A 22591-nucleotide genomic window follows, 5' to 3' on the forward strand; every position below is an offset into this window, starting at 1 on the left:
CATGCAGCAGACCTACTTTCTGCTATGATACGATGAAGTGATTATTCTGAAGAAGAAAAGGAGTACTAGACTAGTTATAACCCTTACATGTACCTCCTGTGTGCATGCTGTTTCTGGTTTTAATGGAATTTCCACTTGTAGGTCAGTTCACTTTCTCAGTTTTTTGAGGAAGGGACCACTCAAGATGTTGTGCTCCATTGCATTGCTTTGGGGACTTCTAAACCATGTTGAGTCTTTTTCTTTCCATTTCTTTCTTCTTGCAAATGCTTTGCAAGCAAGCGCTCATATTCTGTAACTACATTAGCCATTCCCACGTTTCATAAAGTACAGGGGGAAATTTGGAACGTGTGTTTGTTGGTACTTGTGCAGTGTACAGCGCAGGATGTGCAGTTGTGTGGGATGAGAATGATCAGATTTCCTGCCTTGAAACCAAAGGAGCAAGCGCTTTGATGTCCCCACCTTCAGCTTGGGACACTGGGGAAAGAGGAGCGTGCTGAAGGCGTGTGCCAAAGTGCAATTTGTAAAGTAATTAGAGATTTGCCAGAGGGATGGAAGCAGACAAAAGGAACTGCAGAGTTGTAATCTCCCCTTTAAAGTGAAATCCTTAACTCCGGCCCTTGCAGGAAGTTCCTATCGTCCAGCGAAAGTTAATTAGTGTGAAGGCGGTGTGAGCAGGACGCAGCTGCTGTTCAAAACGCCGGAGTTCAGCCCAAGAACTCTCGGCTCTTATGCAACAAAGAGCCGCTCCCTTGTGAGAAACAGATGTGCTCTGACAGCTTCCCAGTGCTGCCCGTGCAGGAACACCCAGTGCAGGGGCAGAGACTCCAGAACAGCTCCGGATTTTGGGATAACCCGGGTGGTGCTGTGGTGTCGCCTGAGCGCACCTGGTTCCGAGCACCCACAGAAACCTTCCCAGCGCAGGTGTTCCCCGTTCTGGCCTAGCAAAGCACACATCCCCAGAGGCGTGAATCCCAAAGCACACATCCCGGAGGTGTAAATCCCAAAGCACAGACCCTAAATCCCCAGGAGCCCGCTCTGCCCCGTGCGCTCCAGGTCCATCGGCGCTCCGGAGCAGCCGCGCACGGACGGACCCGGCTGAACCCCGGCGCTGGGCTCGGATTGTTTGGCTTTGGGGCTGGATTCGGGCTGGGATTGGTTTGTTTGGCTTTGGGCTGGATGAGTTCCCGAGCCCAGCTGCCCGGATGAGGCTGCTGAGTGAGCATCTCTCCCATTTATCCGGGGTTAAGATCCCTGCGAACCGCAGCGGGGGCACTGCTCGCCCCAGGCATTCAAAAACTGTGAGTCAGGCTTTGGAATCGCCTTCCCTTCCTGATGTTTCTGTGGCCTTTCAGGTCTTCTCTCTGTTTTATAGGTAGGTGTTTAGAATTTGGAAAGCTGTTGGTGACTTGGTGAGGAAAATGAAAACTTGTTGAGTCAACTCACAGCTGGATTCTCTGCTTGCTTGCACACATATTTGAGTATTTCTGGTGTAACTTTTAACTCACAGTGACTCAGAGCCTTTAATTGCATACGATGTGGAAAAATTTGTTGCACGTAAAAGGCCTTTATGGCAGTTAATTTCTAAGAATCGCTGCTCAAGCAGCAGAAATGTGTTCATCTCTGTTGAGTTCAGCAGTGTGCTGTCCTCGGTCATTGCAGCTGAGAGGTGCCTGTGGGCTCTCGTTTAGCCAGAGCTGCAGAAGTTTGCAAAACTGGACTAACCATGCTAATTATTGGGCAGAAAATGAATTAATGGGTTGGAGCAATACTTTGTAAAGTAAGCAGAAATTTTAATGGCGTTATGCTGCTATCCCATTTTGGAATATAATATGTGAAATTTTCTTTCTCCCCCAAAATCACGACACTTAAGCTCATCATAAGGTTCCATGGAATGAAAATCTTGAGAGCTGGGGGACTTCCTATTGTGCCCATCACTACACCAGATTTGTACAGGTGTCTGCAGGTTTATAGGTCAAAGAAATGGCACTTACCCAAAAGTTTGAAAATTGAAATCAATCTCTCCAATCCTTTCTTTTTTCCACATATAGACAGAAAAGTTAGGTATTTGTACAAACACCATGAGTTTTAGACCCAAATACAGCTGAATAATGCTATATATTTTCAATTAGTCTATTTTATATTTTCCTGCTACTGGATTTCTGGATCAAAGAGCTCTCCATGTGTTCCTAATGAGCTCTGGGGCATATTTTGAAATCCATATCTTTTAAGGGCAATCTGTAATTTTTAGCAGTGTGATTCAACCCCCTTGCAGCCTATTTGTGTGAGAGGGAGTCTCTTGTGGATACTCTTCTATGGAGCAGCCTTGGTAGTTGTAATTTGCTCTGAAAACTGTGGGTGGTCTTCGGTTTTTATTGTGCCTGTCAGGGCTGGAGAGTGTGACAATAAAAGTACCACGAGTGACTCTGCAATTTACGCTTAAAGTAAAAGCTACTTAAAACATTGGGAGTTCCATCTTCTGTCTCTTTTAGATTAACTCTAGAAAAACTTTTTTTCCCCCTAAAATTTACCCCTGTTTCAGGAAAGGGTTGCTTATAAGTTGTTGAAGAGAGTTTGGTAATTTCAAAAGCCCTGCCTCAAAATTGTGCCTCGTTCTCTCTTTCTGATAGCGTTCGAAAGAGCCTCAGCTGAGGACCCTGAGATTATCTCAGCTGGTTAGAGCCTGGTGCTAAAAACGTGGCTGCAATCCCTGTAGGGGCCATTCACTTCAGAGCTGCATTTGAAGATGCTTGTGGGTGCCTTCCAACCCAGAATATCCCGTAATTCTGTGAACTCAGGTGTTGCTTGGGTGCTGCTGATAGTGAACAGATCACACAGAGCTGTCTTGCACTGGCATCAAATCAGGGATTTAATCCTGCTGCGCATGGTGAAATCAGATTGGTCAGCATCACATTCCCTGTGCTCTGCTGGTGGATCCAGGGCTGCCTTCCTACTCGGGACAGGTATGTGAAGGAGGAGGGTGTTTGCTGCTCTGTGGGATTGCTTTGGCAGCCAGGGCTGGCAGCACAGCCTTTGGGGGTCAGCTTCAGCCAGGAGTTTAATTTCGTGTCCTGTTTTGCCCTGAGGATGAAGCAGAGGAAAGGTATTTTGAGATTCCCCCATTTCCAGAAGCTGGGGTGTTGTGTTGAGTGTGGCTGAGCTGGAGCAGGCAATGTGGTCACCTGGCATTACAGACAGAGAGACTTTCTGTGCACTGAAGTACTTTGTCTGTGCTCAGAACTGGACAAAAAACACGAAATCAAATGTTTAGGGATGCTCCTTTACATCTAACATCCCCTCAAAACAAACAAAAAAATAACCCTCACAAAGAAAAAACCCCAAAGTAGGAAAACCCCTTGTACATGTATCCCCAGCCCCAAACCACAACCAAAACAGCCCTCCTGTAGGTCTGAGCACATTATCAATTCTGGTTTAAAAAAAAAAGTAGGGGGGAAAAAAGAAAAAGCTGAGTTACTTCATGCCAATGTTTCTCAGTTGATGTGGAAACTTGGACTGAACATTTTGTATTCTGTCTGGCTTGGCTCCCTGTTGTCAGTGCTCTAGCTTTGGCTAATGCCAACGCAGAGCGCACACCTTTCAAGCTGTGAAACGATGTGCAGGTGGCTGATTTCGCAGCTGATGGTTTGTTTTTTGTTGTTTCCCTGCTCATCACACCCCAGTGACGCTGTCTGCTGCCACTCCCGCCTACTTCCGAGGCTTCACCTTGATCGCCCTCAAGGAAGGGAAAGAAGGAGACAAAGAAGAAGACCATGCGGGATCTTTCCAGGTGAGAGAACTTTCGCTGACCTACACCCACTGGCAGTCTTCTTTACTGTTTGCCTGGCTCAAAGGGAGGTTTTGTGGGCACAGCAGAGTGCAGACTGTGTTTTGGTGAGCGTAAATGTTTGTGGGTGTTGACACGAGGACAGCGCAGCACGTTTTATATTCCACGCGTCAGGCATTTTCGGGGTCCCCCGTAGCAGGAAGGAATGATGAATCTGACTCTGTGTTCTTAGAAAGCTAATTTATCATATTATATTAAAGAATGCTATACTAAAGAATACAGAAAGGATACAGACAGAAGGCTAAAGGACAATAATGAAAAACTTGTGTGACTCTCTCTTCAGAGTCTGGCACAGCTGGACAGCGATTGGTCATTAAGTTGAAACAATTCACATGAAAGCAATGAAACAATCAGCTGAACCTCTGTTTTGGATAAACAATCTCCAACCACATTCCAAAGCAGTAAAACACAGGAGAAGCAATGAGAAAATTGTTTTCGTTTTTCAGTGAGGCTTCTCAGCTTCCCAGGAGAAGAAATCCTGGTGAAGGGTTTTTTCAAGGAGTCAAGGCTCCTGTACCTGGACTGCAGCTTTCCTTCCCTCATTCCTACAGCTAAAAATGAGCATCAGTTATTTGAACTAGAGCCTAGGACACCTGAACCTTTTATCCAAAGTAATTATCACGATTGGTCTATTCATATTTTGGCTTTTGTGTTTCTCTGCCTTGATATTTTTGTCCACTGAGATGTAGAACATGACTCTGAGAAGTGTTTACCATGGCTGTAATGACTGTTTTATCATTCATCAATTAGATTCTGCTGTTTTATTTATGCTCAGTAGTACTTTACTTAATGAACACATTCAGTGGGATGAAATGTTTGTTATTAAAAGGATTAGAATCCCGAAGGATGATTCACAAACTGGTATTTTCAGCTCCATGAAGGGAATTCTGGAAACTGAGAGTATATATAATGTTTATGAAAGAAGATACAAACCTATATGCATAATTTCTATGAGGTATTGTTTGCTGTTTGACTTCCAGGCTTATAAATACTGTTGAATTGCATTGATTACAATTTACAGTATGAGTAATGATATTGATAGTAATTTTAATAGTGATTTCTAGGTGAAGATTTCACTTGCCTTGGGTTTCAAGGGAAATACTCAAGTTTCAATTTTGGTGATCTGCAAGGAGCCAGAAATGAACATGTCTTCCTATATTTCTTCTATATTTTTATATGTAGCAAATATGATGTGCAAACTCAAGAAGTAATTGCCCAATTTTCTTGCTGAGTTTGCTTAGAGGCCTCTGTCTGGTTTTCGTACATTTTGTAAGAAAATCTAGAATAAGTGAGAACTTCTTTGAGGTTGGAATAACTCCATCTTCCTTAAAAAGAAAAATATTCCTATTTGGGAGAAAACTTTTTAATGTGTACTTTTGATAAGGTTGGATTTTTAAAGAATGAGCTGGTATTGAAGGATCAGCTACTGCTAAGGAGTAGAAATAGTGATGTTTCTTCTCTTTTAAAAGAAGCTTGTCACCATTAATTTCTTCATTTCAGCTGTTAGTATCTCTGTGGCTAATGGGAAAAATTTGGCCTGAGTTTTGTCTTTATTTCTAACTCATATTGAGAAACTCGCTAAGCTTTGGTGAAGTACAGAGGCATTTTGAAGTTAGCAGAGTGGGAAGCAAATGGAAATTCTATATAGATGGATAAAAAAAATCCCAACGGATCTCAGCTGAGGGAAGATTGTTTAATTAAGTGCATTGTATGGGTTGCAATCTGAACTCAGTGTTCTTATGGGAAGGTGGGAGTCTCAAAGGTTATCCATAAGCAAATTTGTATATCTGTGGTTTAAACAGTACTCACCATGCTCATCCCACGTTAGCACAACTCCCTGAAGTGTATTCAGATGGTGTCTGCCTGTTCTGCTTCTGTGGATACAGATGTGAGATTCTCATTTAAGAATTCAAAGAATGCTTGCAGTGGTAAATACAGACGTCCCTTGTACCATGGCTGGGTGGTAGCAACCAGGAGAAAAAAGATGTTTGTTTCAAGTGTTTGCACTGTGTTTTTATTAGAAAGTGAAGATGCCAAGGGTGGCTGAACAGCTGTGCAGAGTAAGAAAAAGCTGTGTGTGTACAGTAACGTGGATGCCACTTGCAGCTCTGTTTTCCCTGTGCTCAGATGGAGCATATGTCATCCAACAGCTCACACAGTGCAGCAGAACTCGGGGAAAATTCCTAAACAGTGGCATGAGACTGAATGCTGCTTTTGGGCTACACCTCTGCCTCCATGAGGAGACACATGCACTGCCCAGAGCCTGGTCAAAAGCGAGCACTGCTTGAAGCAAGAGCTTCACTGGTGTGGGATTCACATTCTCTGAGCAGAGAGAGACAATTCTCTCTCAGTTTTTTTCCTGGAGAAGCAGAGAAAAGAATGATCAAAAGCATTCTTATCTCATTTGCTGCTCGTGTGTTTGTGCACAAGTGGAGTGCACTGTGGAAGATTGTTTACCTGAAGGGATTTGGTGATTGGATTCTGGTGTGAGTGTTTTGTTTCCTTGGCCAATCTCTGCAAGCTATGTCCTGACGGTCGCTCAGGGGGCAATCACAAGGTTTTGTCCAGTTGAGTTCTTGTTGAGTTTCAGTTTAGACGTAGTGTAATAAAGTGTAATATAGTATAGAATAAAGTAATAATAAAGTAGTATATAATAAAGAATATAGTATAATAAAGTAGTTAATTAGCCTTCTGGTACAATGGAATCCTGCTTGTCATTCTCCCTGCCCGTCGGGCAAAATTCCGCCGATACACTGGCATCAGAAAACTTCCTGGTGTAACCAGAGCATGGCATGAAGTGGGAGCTGACCAAATAAGACTTTCCTTCCATGACTTAGAGCCCGTCAAACACTTGATTTACATGCCTCACACTGTGAATTGACAGCAGGTTTCCTGGAGAAAGCCTGGCTGCACTGTGCTCACTCAGGACCAAACCCCTGGTGTCAGACTGCCCAGCAGGGCGGGCAGCGCCTCCAAGCTCTGTGAAGGAGCATGTGCTGGTAAAGAAGGGCTGTCGTGGAGTTTTGGAGGTGGATGTGGTACACCCAGGAGGGGAAAGCACTGTTCCCAGGGTCACAGGGCAGCTGGAGCAGGGGCAGTGCTGCAGCCCATGTGTGAGCAGCTGCTGCGAGCTCCTCATGGCTCATTGCTCCTGTGTCACTCCGCAGGCCACCAGGTACAGTCAGTCCTCATTAATCATCAAGCTGCAGGGTTGTGATCCTAAAAATAGCACGGCTGTTAAAATTCTTGGTTGGACAGGTGTTTTTTCTGTACGCTTTCTGGTTACCCCTATACCTGAGACTTTTACAGATGTTTGGCGTAGACTCCACCATCCTAAATCTGTTCTCCTTTGAGAATACTGAGACTCTAAAATCTGATTTTACTGTTTGTTTACTCAATGCAGTCCAACTTCCTTGGTTTTTTGTCCTTGTAGTGCACACAGGACACAATCCAGCCTGAAAACAAATCACTTTGTCTCCCAGAAGCATGTGTTAAATAGCTAAATTAAATATGGCTAGGGAATCCAAGATGCCAAGTCCAGCCATAGAAATCTGGGGATATAGAATAGGGCTCTTCCTTATGCCAGTAGTAATTGTACAGCTCAGTGAGGCCCTCTGAAAGCTTTGGGTATCTGTCCCATTGGCCTCTTTACACAAACCATTCCCAGCTCTTGTCATGCAGACTGCTGATCCTTCTCTTTTGTAATGTTTAGCAACAGTCTGCAAATCGTTTGGAAGGCAAATTAAACCCCAGGGCAGCAATCACCACTGGCTGACTGCAGAAGAGTGTCTGTACAGGCCATTTGAATCAACACATGCGTGCAGTGTAATAGATTCGGTCTGATAAATAATGTACAGTATCAGAAATGCAGCGCCGAACCTCATCTCATCTGTCTTCCTTGTTCTCTGAGGAAGGATAAATATTCCACGGAAATTTTTGGTGGATGTTTTGCCAATCCGTTCTGAAGTCTTCAACAAGAAGAACAAATTCATCTCTCCAAGTTTAAACACTTCAATCTATGGTATTTAATAGAAAATTTAAAGAGGACTTTGTAGATATTTTACTAACATCCGAACTGAGTCTTCACTAATAGTGGTTAAATTGCTCTCTTATGAAATTGTCTTCCTGAATTAAGAATTTTCTTGATACATTATGAGGAAGGTAGTCTGAAGTTTCCTTTATTCCGCCCTCCAATTACAAACACGCTCTACCTGTTCATCACTCAAATATTCATATTTTCATTGTCAGCCATCTCCTTCCATCTTTGCTTTTTCTGCAGTCAGGTTGAGATTCCAGTCTCACCTTCCTCAGAATTGTACCCAGGAGTTTATCTGGACTCTCAGAATAAAATCACAGCATTTGGATACAGTAATCCCTGAAGTGGCATAGCTTTGGAGTCCCTGGTGTTCAGGAAGGATTTTCCAGTCTGTGGTTTTTTATTCTTATTTTTTAATGTAGAGCTTCATCCAGTTTACCCAGGGAGTTATGAACTGCAATCCTGTCCTTCAGGATGCCATTTATTCCTCCAAAAGAGTGTACTATTTGTGAACATACCTGATAATTACACACTAAATTAAAAAAAAAAATATAGAGAATGTTTTTTAAATTAAAATATTCATTATAAATAGTAATGAAAGAATATATATAAAATATATATAAATAATTATATATATAACTATTTATATATAATTCATCTATAATTATTTATCTATATAATGATGTATATTATAGAAATAATATAAGTAATTATTTATATAATATATAAATATATAATTAATTTTATATGTATATATATAAAATGGTGTGCAAACATGATCTCTTTCTCTCATCTGCAGTGATAAGCTGAATCACAAAGACTCAAAATTAAGCACTTCCTTGTACTGCTTTGGCATAATCACTTGTTAGATTTGTATCTCATACCTGCATTTTGGTGATAGTTTAATGTTAAATGCCTTCAGCATAGTAGTTCCCCTGGAGGTGTCCTTTTGCCTGTTTTTTGCTCTAGAGTGAACCAGAAAAATTCTGAGTTTAGGTGGCTGAATTAACGACCCACCTGTGCACAGGCAATATAAGAAAGTGAGCAGGCACAGTGGCCGCCAGAATGAAGGTTTCATTAAAGATGTGGCACTTATAAAAGCTTGAGGCTGTCCTGAAGAAGAAAACATTTAAGGAAAATTGGAGTAGTCAGCTAAGTAAGATGAGCAAGGGGTCCTTTATCTTTGGTCCCTGCACCAAGAGCCCAGACACGTCCTTTGTTTTTGGTCACCCCATTCTTTTGATGCTGCTTAGTTGACTGATGTGCTCAGCAAGGCATTTAGATGAAAAGGTATTTTTACAACCTCTTGGAAAAGCAGCTCCTCTAATGCTCTGTTGCAGAATTTTATAGGAATCTTACTTCTTCTTGATAAAGTGCATTTTGAAAGAAGCAGCCTTAAAAGGCTTTCAGCCATTTCAAATGATTTATTCTTCTATTTATAAGTGAAGGTTGTTTTATGGTTTTTAAAAGAATTAATGACTGCAATTATTTTTTAAGCCTTTGATGATAAAAATTCAGGTATACTTGGGTCATCTTTTAGGCTTGCATGTTTGGGGTTTTTAAGCTTGTATCCCAATATAAGCTCATCAGGCTACTTTGTAAGTAGCTCATTCTGAGGTGCATGAATGGATGTAGTTTTCTTTAACAAGCCCAGAACTTCCAAGTGTTTTGCTCATGTTTGCATTCTCCACGTTCCCTGTCCCAGCATCTCATCGCTGAGACAGAGTCTGTCATCTTACTGCTTAGGAGCATGTGGAGGTAATGATCCAAACCTATAATTACAGGAATATTTTAAACGGAGTATGCCAGGTATAGGATTTGTAGACTAAGCAGGTAGGCATGAATTCTGAGTCTGTAAAATTTAAATCTCCTGTTCTTTTGCATTTACAAGAGTATTTCCAAATTTTCTTTCTGTAAGAATCACTGCAAACATTATTCTAGGCATAAACCCCCTATATGTTATGATGGAAAACCAAACTCCAGTTCACCTTTCTAGTAGGGTGGATTTGTTTAACCTTGATGAACGCTTTCACACATTTTTTTCCAGAACTCCAGATTCCATGTCTTTAATATTCAGGGATTAAAAATGAGCTTAAAAATAAAAATCCCCAAAAAAGTATCTGCTGTTGCCAGTTTTAGCACTGACTGGAAAATGTGAGCACTTTGAGTGAGATTAAATATAAATATCTCTGGTACACTGGGAAAACCTCAACCTGAAGCACTTATAGGCAATATTTTGGTTAAGAAATTGCCTCAGGAGGTGAGGTAGTTATGCCTTGCTTTAGAGCAGTAAAAGGTGATGTAAGAGAGTGATGGATCTTGCAGAACAGAAGCAGCTTTGATGGTCATTATTTGCCACTGGTGAGGCTGCAGAAAAACCAAACTGGATCCCAACTGTGCAGTTTTTTGCTTCCTTCCTTTACATTTTTATTCAAGTTCTAGCCTGTGCTATGAATGAGACCGAAAAATCTTTACATGGTAACGTTCTTCAGGTTTTGCACGGCCCAGCTCTGGTTTGTTACACCTTGTTGGTTGTGTACTGAGCTGCTGTGTCTTTTAGAATAAATGATTCAAACCATAACATTTCACAGCCAAAGTCAGAAAACATAAGAAATTTCTGAATACTGTTTTGTTATGTATTTTGTTACAGAGGATCTTTGAACTACTAACACAGGTACAAATATTAAATAGTACTTGCAGTGAAACTTATTCACTGCTGAACTAAATGGATTTAGTCTCTTAGGCTGGGCTCACTCTTCTGATGTCCACTTGCTTATCTCAGCTTTGTTAGAGTGCCTTTTCTCAGGGTTTTCTTGCTACATCACTATCATCACTTAAAAACCCAACTTTTTTAGTTAATTTGGCTTTAGTTTATCTTCTGACATTTCTTTTTCTTCACCCTTTCCCTGTCTTCCTGCTTGGCTGTGGAAAAAACCATCTAACTTCTGGCCACATAATACTTAGTCCTCTCTCTTTAATCTAATCTAATTTTTCCTCATTTCTTTATTTTTTTAAAAAAAACTATGGGTTTTTTTTTGTCTGCTGGGGAAATGCTTTTTCTTGAGAATGACTTCAAATGATGATTGTGTCTCAGTAAGAGCTTATGTTTTTTGGAAAGGGTTATGCCTAAACAAATATTTAATTTGTGATGATTCAAGTTCTGTTTTGGAAAAATACCAGCCAAAACACAAATGAAAGAAACCCTCTAAAAACAGTAAAACCAAAAACAGGAAGCATACTTTTTGAGATTGATTAGCTGAAACTCCAGGCTCCTCTTCAGATCCAAAGTTTATCAGAGCTGGATTATCTCAAGGGTAAGTTCTGCCCTTTTTTGCACACTGCCAATGCAGCAGAGCCAGACTACATCATGGTAAAATATCAGAATTGCCTAATTAAATCCCCTGTTCAAGAAAACTATCTATTAGTTTATTCTGCTCTTTGGATTAGCATTAAACTGCAAGGCTTGCTGGCTCTGAGGGGCTTCTAAAGACACTCATTCAAGAATTGTTTCCTAGAATTTGGCATTGGCACTTAACAAATCAATCCTCAAGAGAGGAAATTACACTGGAAATGACCCTGTTCCCTCTGCCTTAGAGATCCCAGTCTGCTCCTCAGACCCATCAGTGCTCAGAGTCCCACTCTGGGGCTCTCTGGGGGTTTGGGATTATTTGATGCCTGAAGAGGGTTCTCTGTTCAGGTCCTGCTTGCAGTCCAGAGGGCCAGTTCTGCATTTGCAGTTGTCTCACCCTGAGACAAAGCCTGGATCCCTCTAACTCTGTTGTGTCAATCAGTGAGAGCTGTGTGTTCTTCCCCGGGCAGTGTTTAAGTGGACACATCTGTCTCAGTGACTCTAAGGGGATTTACTTCAAATATCCATTTATTTCCAGCCCAGGTAAACTGCCTAACTCATTGTTATTCCCCTCTCAGATAATCTTTCTTCAGACGGCGGCACCTGGGCCATGTGAAATTTTAGTGAAGACATTTAACCCCTCTGGCAGCAGTCAGATGCTTTACAGGTGCCATATGGCAGCTGTCATGGGTTAGAACTCCAGATGTATGTAGGCTCCAGGTTCATTGGAACATCTATTCAGCAGCTCTTCCTTCATTTATAAATGCTGCCATTGTGCTTTCCCTCCTGGATTTCCCTTTTTGTCACCCGTAATTCACCCAAGGCAGCCATCAATACCTCTGGTTTGTTTCTCTGCTGAGAGAGATCAGCACGCTTATCTCTGAGCTCCTGTCCCCTCCTGAAATGCCCCAAGAATTCCCTCTGATGTAGTCTGCCTTTCTGCTGACACCTTCAGCACGTCACTTCCACTCAGCGGGGCCTCAGAGCAGGAGTTTGCTCTTTGCCCTTGCACTCTGCATCAGGTTAGAGAGCATTTATCAGGCATGGGCTGTCTGAGCTATCAGTGCCTGCAGTCCTCACCCTGGCAATATGGGTCTGGACACGGGTGCTGCTCCCAGAATGACACAGGCCTTTAAAGGAAGGGTTATTCTGGGAAAATGGCTTCATTCCTCCACTTCTCTCCAAGCGAGCACTGTCAGCTTCCAGCCTGCAATGGCAGGCTATGGGCACAGGGAATTCTGCCTGTGCCTGACCTGAGAGTGTTTTCATTATGTGTTTTCTTTTCCCACCATGTGAATTGGGACAGTGGGGATAGAGGGGAGGAGGGTGAATGAATGTGATGATAAAGGCTGAGGCTCAGCTTGACAGTTTATATGGGTATGTGGACTAGAAGAAAATCCTGTTGTCTGTCCTCTGGACTTCTGAAGGTACACAGATGCCAGTAGAAAATCTCCCAAATACAGTTAAATTGTGGTCCTTCTTTTATTCTTTTTTTGTGTGTGATTTGTTTTGTTTTGGGTTTTTTTTGTTTTCTTTTTTTCCCCCTCCACTGTGTTGAGAGGTTTTGGTGACTTCTAAGCAGAATGGCTGTTTTGAATTCAGGAGTTTACCTACCTGAGTAATTTAGGAATGGCTGCTGTAGGCAAAATCCATCCTGCAGGCTTCATGGTCAGTTCTCACTGCAGCTCACTGCTGAATTAATTGCTGCTGGACTGAAAGTACTGCTCGCTGTGGCTGTTGTCTTGAGAACTGCCTCCTGAATCCAGAAGGCACTTTTGCATTATTCAAGGGACAATATTTTTAGCTTCCATTATTCTGGACTGCACATGCAGCCTGCTCAGACCTAGCCCTGAGAGTCCTCCTCCTCAACTCTTCCCTTCCTAATGATGGAAGTGACCTCTCAGTGTCTGCCAAGGATATTGTTTCAGCTTCCACTGCTGCCCTGAGCAGTTGTAATTGATTCTTGTCTTTGCTCTGATGGCTCTCTCTCTCATGACCTCACAACCCAGGCTCGTTACTCATCTGATCACTGAGTATTTATTTATCCTGCCTCACAATAATGTAAGACCTGCCCAGGAAAAGAGCATATCCCTGGATTCTGGCACGTTCAACATGTTTGCCTTTTGGTGCTTTGTCCTCACATGCCTTCAGAGATGGTTTTGGTCATTTCACTTCGTGCAGTGATGAGTGGAAATCTGTAATGGTGTCCTCAGAATGATGTGCAGGGGCTCACACAACTGAGAAATTTGCCCTCTCATCCTAATCTCATCAGATGTTTTGCTTCAGTGCTAGTCTTTACTCAGGAGACTTTGCAGACGTGTTTCTCATCAGGATGCTTTGTTTTTCTCTGGTCTGTTTTCTCACAAAACTGTGCAGTAAAGCTTGGATGTAGCTTTGAGAAGTCTTTTTTCCACTAGCCAGGTTGAGACTATTTGGAGTCCCAGACTAAAAAATCCACTTGATGTTGCTCTTTCTTTCACACTTTTGCAACACTTGTGAGGTGAAGAGATGAGTCTGACTCCATGTTCTCAGAAGGCTGATTTATTATTTTATGATAATATATGAAAGAATGCTATAGTAAAACTATACTAAAGAAAAAGGATACAGACAGAAGGCTTAACAAGAATGATAATAAAAACTTGTGACTGACTCCTCAGTCTGACACAGCTGATGGTGATTGGTCATGAATTAAAAACAATTCACATGGAACCAATCAAACAATCATCTGTTGGATAAACAATCTCCGGACCACATTCCAAAGCAGCAAAACAGGGAGAAGCAAACGAGATAATATTGTTTTCCTTTTTCTCTGTGGCTTCCCATCTTCCCAGAAGAACTCCTGGTGAAGGGATTTTTCAGAAAATATGACAGTGACATGCCATTTGCCTCTGTAGTTCTGTAGTTCTTTCTGAAATGATTCTTGACTCCTGCTCCAAGTGGTTGTGCCTCTGGGAGGACCTGTTATTGGGAGTTGCCCAAAGTGGAAATCTACATACGAACAGTCATTGAAAGGGGACAAGAAAACTTTCTTGTGAGTAATTGTGTTCCTCAGAAGAGGGCTGTATTTTTTTTACTTATTTATCTCAAACCATCGCCCTTCTGCTCTGTTTTGTCTCCTTTTTCACTTGCTGTGGCAAAAACTGAAAGCCGTATATTCAGCTCCACTTTTCTCAAGGTTGCATAAGAGGCAGGATGTGAATGTACACAACATGTCCTGCAAAACCAGAATTTTCTGGATTAGGTGCTTTTGGTTTCAATGGCTGTAGACAAGTGACTATATAATGGATACTGACATAGGCAAGATATATACACAAGCCATAATTATTGGAAATCTGTTGAACTTAAAGAATTATTTTACCAAACAAATTCTCAAACAAATATTTGCCAGAAGGCACTTTGTATTTTTTATGCACAGTTACTTTTGATTCTTAAAACACCACTGAAATTTATTTTGGGACGAGAATAAATCAGGAATAACGAAGAAATTCCCGATCCAGTTGCACAAAAGCTGATGTTTGGCTCTTGAGAATGCTTTTCAGAGCAGTCAGTAATTGGAAAGGGAAATTCCCTGCTGGTGTAGAGCTACCATTTTGTTCCCTGTTCCCTGCATTGTTGCTGGGGGTAGGTTATTATGCAATCCCTCCCAAGCTCATCCTACCAGACTGCTCACTAATTTGTAGGCTGTAGGTGTAAATTGAAAAGCCTTCACCCTGCTTCTGTTTACTTCACAGATTGAACTGGGCCCCAATTATTCTCATCTATTGAGTGAATTGAGGCACTGTTGCTGCTCTTGCCTCTTTTTTTCTCCTTGTGGGTGGGCACAGTTCATTTGAACCTGCTTTTCTTTTCCAAAGAAACATTTAAAAGACTGAGTGTGTGAGAGGTAGCTTTGGTTCTTAGTGTTCTACAACTTTAATGATTATATATCTTGATACAATCAGTAGTGTAGTAGAGGTTCCTTTATTCATTATTTGTCAGGCACACATCAGGGTTTTGTTCTCCTACAACCCATTTACACTCTTTTTTTTTTTTTTTTTATATTTTTATTTTTTCATTTTTCCTCCTGATTTCAGCCGGATGAGCAAAGTTGACTCTGCTTGTATAGGTGACTTAATTATACCTGTTATTGCTCTTTTTAGCCTGTTTGTCACAAACTTATTTTAGCTAACAGACTGCTTTTAGGTAGGAAGGAGACAGAGTAGAGGAGAGAGGGGACATAAAGAAGCAAACAAGTGATGAAAATGGAAAAAATGCTTTTCACCACGATCTCTCTTGAGCAATAGGTACTTTCCCAGGAAAATGAACTCCCTATTTTATACCATTACATGAGGAATGCCTTCTGGAAGCTTTAGGGGGGTATTTTAAATGGTTGCTAAGGCAGCAGTTTGCCTCTTATTGCTGTCCTTTAGCTCTGGCCTCTCTTTACATGGTACTGTGGGAATGCCACATGGAGGAGCAAATGAGAAACCCCCAGTGAGTAAATCACCCCCCCCTCACTAATCCTTCCTGTTAAGCAAACCTGCCCACCCATTGTGATAAATCCCAGATTAAGATAGTAGCAAATGTTTTCTGTATTAGCTGCAGTGGGTTTTTTTGACTGTGCAGAGTTTCTTGGCTTCCTTTAGGCTCTTTCAGTAACCCAGTTTTGTTGTCCATAAAGATTGTACGAAGTGCTTGCATGAGTTAGAATTGGGTTGTGATATATTTAGACACTGGCCTTATATAATGGCCTTAGCTTCAATACCACGTGTCCAAACAATAATTTCTTAGACATTGTGGAAGATTTCCCCAAAAGGTGAAAAAGACCCATATGGTAGCTTCTCAAAACGCTCTATTTGTCTATTTTTTGCCCCCTCTTTTAGTTCATCTGATGTTCCACTGATTGCATTACTTGCAAGACGAGTTAAAGCCCCGTTCTGAACGGGCAGCTGTGTGTGTGGTGCCGATGTTGTTCCACTGGCAGCTTTCACAGGAAGAACACTGTGTACATGGCAGGGTGTTCTTAGGCTTCTGAACCCATTTGCCCTCTCTCTGCTGACTGTGAGAGAGATTTGGGGTTTCCTCTTGGGAGGAGCAAACCTGATAAAACCTGTGGAAAAGCTGGTCCTGGAGTTTCACCATTTCTGGTCGTGTTTCTACATCTGTACACATCACATCCTCTAAAATGGCATGTGCCTGAGCCTAATAAGCTAAATTTACATAAATATGGAAAGGAGTACTGCAGGATTAAAAACATGATGAACATATAAAGGCAGGATAAAATGCTAAGCTCATTAAGAGACTTGAAAAATTCTCTTGAATTTTGAGAAATCCTAGCTAAATGTTTTCCCAGTTAAATTTACTTAGTCTTGTCCTAATGATTCTTCCTTGTCAGTGCTCCACATTTGCACATTTATGGATATAATACAGCTCTCAAATATTGTTTTATATTGTCTTTCTGATTAAGACTCCAAAGGTTTTTACATGAACTAACTTCCGTAAATATTTTTTTCCTGGAATGTGAATTTATGGTAGGCATTTTGCGGAAGATTAAGCATTGAAGGAACTTGCTCAAGATTACATATCAAACTTGAGCCATGACTAAACTTCAGGGGTTCACCTCCCAGGTCAAGAATGTTTCAATAATCATCCATCTCCTTGCATATAAATATTGCCCATGAATTAAATAACAAGTGTTTGTTAAATGTGAAATATAATACAGAGATTTTAAAATAGGGGAGCACGGTCTAATTTTCTATATTTGGTAGGAACCATAAAAAACAATTCCAGTAATAACAGCTGTTGTCCTGGTCTGTATCAAAAAGATAAGCAAATATTTCCTGCTACAGGATTAAAGTGATGAAACCCCTCCAAATACTCTCTTAGCACTCTTAGCAGGCTTAGTCACTTAAAGAAATAAATGTGTTTGGACTCATACTAGGTTTTAGTTCTTCCTGTTGTTTGGCACAGAATCAGAAACAGCAACATTTTGGATCACTAAACTGGATGGTATAATGCCTACTGTGCTCTGTAGAACATGGAGGTGTTGTTTTGTTTCTATTTTTTAAGTGAAAATAAGAAATAATAAGAATCTGATCTCTTAGCTATGATTCCTCGCCTTTAATTTTAATACTTCTCTAATTAGCGCATACTCCAGAGAGTAGCTGTCATTTATCAAGGGTTGGTATCTCCTGCAAGTTAATTTTTCTTTTAGATGTGGTTGAGTGTCTGACCATCACAGGAACTGCTTTTCCCTTTCTGAACCAGGTTTTGTTTTTATTATTTTTTGCTCAAGTTGTTTTACAGTTGCATTCCTTATAGAATTATTTTCTCAAGTACCTGTGCAAAGTGTGTATGATCAATCTCCAAAAGATGGAAAAGCACAGAAAAAGATCAGATCCAGGGTGCTGACTTTGAGCTTTATACAGCTTTTCATTGAAATTTATTGTGAATAATTCAGAATAATATTGAAACTATCAAATGCCTCTGAACAAACACTGGTGTGACTGATCATCCCTAACACCTGAGACTTATTTCCTGCATCACCAAAATTCAGCTTTAGGAGTGAGAGGTGGCTTGAGACTCCTCATGAGTTAGAGCTGACCTGCAGGGCAATATTCAGTTTCTGCCATGAAAATATGAATTATTTTTTGCTCTTCCACGCTTAGGTGCTGCAGATGCTTAGATAGATGGGTTAGACTGTTCCTGCCCCTTTTGGTGAAGTTCTCAGATAAAAACTCTCACAGTTACACACTTCAGATCCTCACATGGGAGTCAAGAAGGAAGGGACAGCTGTTTATATTCCTACACACCAACACTCCATCTCTTTGAGAAGCTGGTTTTGTCTGGGCTCATGTTTGGTGCTGCACTGTGTAATTGTTTTGGAGAGAAGCACAAGTGAGTAAATGAAGTCATCTGGCTGAAAGAAGCTTTGTTCCGGGTTGGAAAAACTACCTAAAGCAGATCAAGTGCAGGAAAAAAGGGGCAAGGAACTGCCAAGATGCAATTTGTAGTGCAGTTAAAAAATGAGAGCAGAAATTCATTGAATGCCTACTTCATAAAATCATGGAGCAGTGTAGGTTGGAAGGGACCTTGAAAGAGCATCTGATCCAACCATTCATGTGAAAAGGAGTCTGGATTAAGTTATTTTAGTTATTTTGACCCTTGTCCAGACACTTATTGAAAACTTCCAGAGATGGAGATTCTACCACATTCTTGTGGATTGATTATTCGCACTGTGATTTTTTTTAATAGAATCATAGATCATGCTGAGTTGCAAGGGACCCCCAAAAGAAAATTTATTTACCACCCTCCTGGTCTATAATTACATATATAGAATTTCCACTCATCCTAATGAAATTTCAAATAGAACAACTTTATAATCTGTAAAAACAAAATCATCAGAATTGAGATTGAGACAAAATTGTGGTTTTTTCTAATTTTTTTTTGTTGTTGCCACATGTATGGTAAGATGAGGGTACAACTTTTTAATTGGGAAGTCCACCCACAGAATTGACACATATAAAGAAAACTGTTACTTCAAAACAAAATGTGCCAAAGCAGCAGGAGCTGAGAACTTATTCTAATGCTTTTATATAAGGTTCCTCTGAAGCTTCAGTAATCAGCTGTCCCTTATGCAGCCTGTCTTGGAAATTCATTTAGAACATGTAAAAAGTGTCAGAAGCAGATTTAACAAAATCACTGCCCTTTATTATTTGGTTTAAAAAAAATTGTTTTATGCCAAGGTCTTGCCAAAATTCATGGCCCATTTGTAATACAGAAATACCAGTAAGTGAACCTTTCATTCAGTGTATGGCCCTGAGATTAGCTCAGTTATTACAGTGTTGATGTGTAGAAGTAGAATTTGAGACACTGCCGTTTCATTTATCAGCTCTATTTTTAGAATTGTTCAATTTGCAAAGAGATTAGGAATTTTATTAGAAACCTTCACCAAAGTTCTTTGTTATTCTACTTTTTTTTTGCATTATTATTTCCTCAAGAAATGTGGGGAAATAATATATCATGGGGAAATACATTGCTGTATTCAAGATAATAGAAAATCTCTTTGGAAAAAACACACAGCCCAAAAATCAAACAAAACCACTGACACACAGACTCATGCAACCAGTGAAGCTTTTAGTTACTCTTCTATTGCTCATGTCACTGTTAAGTTCCCATAATGAACTTTTAGTGCAAGACACTGTTCCAAAAAGTGTCTAAACCATGTTCTAATGTGAGCTTTTATTTTAGTCTCTGCACTTAACTGGCTTGGACTTCAGTCAGCATTTGAGGAGAGCTTACCAAACTCTTGAAAAATATCTGTTCTGGCCACAAGATTCTCCTTTTTTGCCAAACTATGTTGTCTGAATGCAATGTGTCTTTCCGAATCAGAATCCTCTCAATTCTGGAAGGGAGAAAGCAGAAATTTTTTGATTTCTTGCAAACTCTTAGCCTGCAGGTTTAATTTGCTGGAAGGGTGCTCAAGGTAACATGAAATTTGGCTTTATAAAGTGTCAGGCAGGGAATTGATGGTGAGTAGAGGATATAATCTGTGATGCCCTCTAAGGAAGGGAGGAATTGGAGAAGCTGTGCATTAAATTGATCAGCATATCGAAAGTAGAGGAGCCAGAGCCTGGATTATTATCTCTTGACTCTGTCTGGTGTTCAGGCACACGTTCACACGCACACAAAAAGCCTGGTGGGTTTTCAGTTGCTCACAGCTCCTGTCAGGGCTGCCAGGAGCCTCTCCTGGCTTCCTGCAGCTCTTCTGCACCAGCAGCATCCCTGACCCGGCCCTGGGCGCGAGTTGTTCTGCGGAAGATTTGAGAGCTTTTTTAAGGAGGCAAATGCCTTCTTAAGTTTATCTACACCAAGCCTGTAGTTCCAGATCACTGGAGTTTCTGCTGTAAATGTGGTTTTAGCAGTGGATTAAGTCTCTCAGAAGTAGATTATGTTCTGTATGCAGTCATCCAAAGGCTGCGAGAGTTTGCGTGGCGTGGGCTTGAGCTGGGTTGGGATGCATGTTTTGTATATTTTGGCACTGAGACACTCAGGAGGAGCATGAGCAGCACATGTGCCAGAGCTGCTGATGCTTTAAAGCTCCAACGCTGAGCAGGACAATAATGCTATTAAAAATATGTATTTTCTGTAATCCTTAAATCCCTTCTTAAGCCAGGAGCTCCAAGTGAGGTAGCTGTTCTTGGCACCACAGTCATAGTGCTGAGTAGTGTACTATTTTCTAAAATGAAGGTTAGATGAAAAGCCTGAACAAGCTAAGAGACTGAGAAATGCTGATCCAGTAAAATGTGCAGACTCACACTTTACTGTGTATTTCAAATGACCTTCATCAGTTCTGGTGTTCCTGAGAGCAGAAGAGGCAATTCCTTTGTACTCTGCTGCCCGTTGTCTCACTGTATTGCAGAGAAGTGTCATCTCTACAATAATGTTATTATTGATTATATTAGTAAAGAAGACCCCTCTACCCTTAAGCCCATGTTGCACTTTTTACTCCACAGTCATAATTAGAAAAGGCTCCTTTGGCTGGCCATTAATGCTCTGATAAATGGTAAAGAGAGAATGCTTGGGGAGGAAAGAGCCCCTTATCATCCCTCTGCAGGGAAGGGAGCATCTGACACACAGAAAGGTGCCTCCAGTGCTCAAGCTGTATATGTTTGACCAGCCACTATAAAATCTCTTCCTTATCAGATATTTTATGTGCCTCCTCAAATTTAATATTCCTTTTTCTTTGATCAACTGGCGTTGCAACTGCGTCCTTATCTGGGATTTTGTTCCTGAATAAAATGGCAGTTCCTGAGTTTTAAATTGAATTGACAACAAGCCTGGATTTCCTCGCCACAGAAATGCAAATGAGAAATGCCAGTGTGAGCAGAAGATAAGGTCCATGTCTTCTGCTGTGTGAGTCCACAGCAAATATTTCTCTGGCACCCACATCACTCATGCATTGCTCATTGTGGGGCTGGAGATGTTGGTAACATCCCACAATACAAGATAATCTTATCAAAAGATAAGAGTGTAATTAATTTCAAATGGCAGAGACACCTCACCAGTATCATTTAACACCAACTTTCTGAAGCTGCTGTGCTGCAGTAATTAGTCACTAATGACTCTCACCAGCCCGTGTGCTTTGTTCTGATAGGAAGGTCATGTTTCCTGGGCTGCCCTTAGCCAAGCTTTCTAGAACTGATAATAAAAATGGTGGATTTGGGATTGGATCATGCCTTCTCTCAAGTATTGTTGCACTATGGACATAAGAGCATCTATTTTTTTTTTTTTTCCTGTTTGAGTGCTTGAAGCTTGTTTTCAGGGTGAACAGAAGTTCTGGACCACTGAATTTAAACTATGTTATTGACTGGCCTTGAATGGTGACTGGAGGTCCTTACATTAGTAAGTATGAAATATTAGTATGAATATAATTAGTAAGTATGAAATATTTATTTGTCACAGTGGAGGCACTTTCCTTCAAGCATTCATAAATGGCATTTTTGTGCAAAAAATCCTGTGCATTGGCTAAGGCACGTGGGCTCAGGCAGATAATGAGAGTTGCTGCAGAAATTTAGTAAAATCCTGGTACTGGTATGAAAAGTTTCATATTGTTTTGATGAATTAAGAATGTGCTGACAAGGTTTTAATTTGCATTTAGCAAAAATTAAAGTGCTGAGTTTTGCTCACAGCAATTAGGGAGTCCTTCAGCTTTCCACACACATGTCCATAAACATAATTCTTCTTTATCCTGGATTCAGTTGTGCCAGATACTGAGCACTCTGCATCAAACTTTTTAATGCCTTAAATTGTATGCTTAGCATAAGACCTGGAAGTTGATTTAGGTCCATATTTATAAATCTTTGGTTTGTGCTGAGATTGAAAGAATCTGAATGAATTCTTCACCATGTGGATTTGGAAAACGTGTTTGAAACATGCTTTATAGTTTGGTTTAAATGCATGTGCCCTGGTTCAAGACAACACAGAAGGCCAGGTCTGGGGAGGAAAGCTCAGAGCCCTGTTTTGTCCCTTCTCAAACAAGGGTGATCAGAAATAAGTTCAAAAAAGAGTTCTGTAATTTGTTTTTTGATTGAACATTTTTAAAAGTTCTGTGTTAGTGCTCCTAGAACTGATGCAATAGCAGTCCTGGACTAGCAAGCCAATGCTAGAAGGAATTCTTAATATTTTGGGGAAACATTTTGGTCTTTTCCCCCTCCCAGAAATAAACACCCAAATATTAACCTTTTTAATGGATTATATAGATTTTCACAGTTTTTTGGGGGTGGGAAAACTTTTCATCCAGATGTAATTTCCAGGTCGAAGGAGACATCCAGCACAAATTGGAAAAGGATTTATACCTGGATGGGGAGGAGGAGGTTCAGGTGTC

The 22591-nt window shown here is 40.8% G+C and overlaps 1 protein-coding gene across 1 annotated transcript in view; it reads left to right on the plus strand.

Annotated features, from left to right (window-relative positions):
* Positions 1-22591, plus strand: part of SPON1 (spondin 1) — a 168184-nt gene that overhangs the window by 2955 nt on the left and 142638 nt on the right. Inside the window, exon 2 of the mRNA XM_030949154.1 lies at positions 3678-3784. Coding sequence (XP_030805014.1) covers positions 3678-3784 — 107 coding nt within the window. The remainder of the gene's footprint in view (positions 1-3677; positions 3785-22591) is intronic.

The sequence above is a fragment of the Camarhynchus parvulus genome, chromosome 5 (genome assembly GCF_901933205.1).
Source record: "Camarhynchus parvulus chromosome 5, STF_HiC, whole genome shotgun sequence".
In the NCBI taxonomy this organism is placed as follows: domain Eukaryota; kingdom Metazoa; phylum Chordata; class Aves; order Passeriformes; family Thraupidae; genus Camarhynchus; species Camarhynchus parvulus.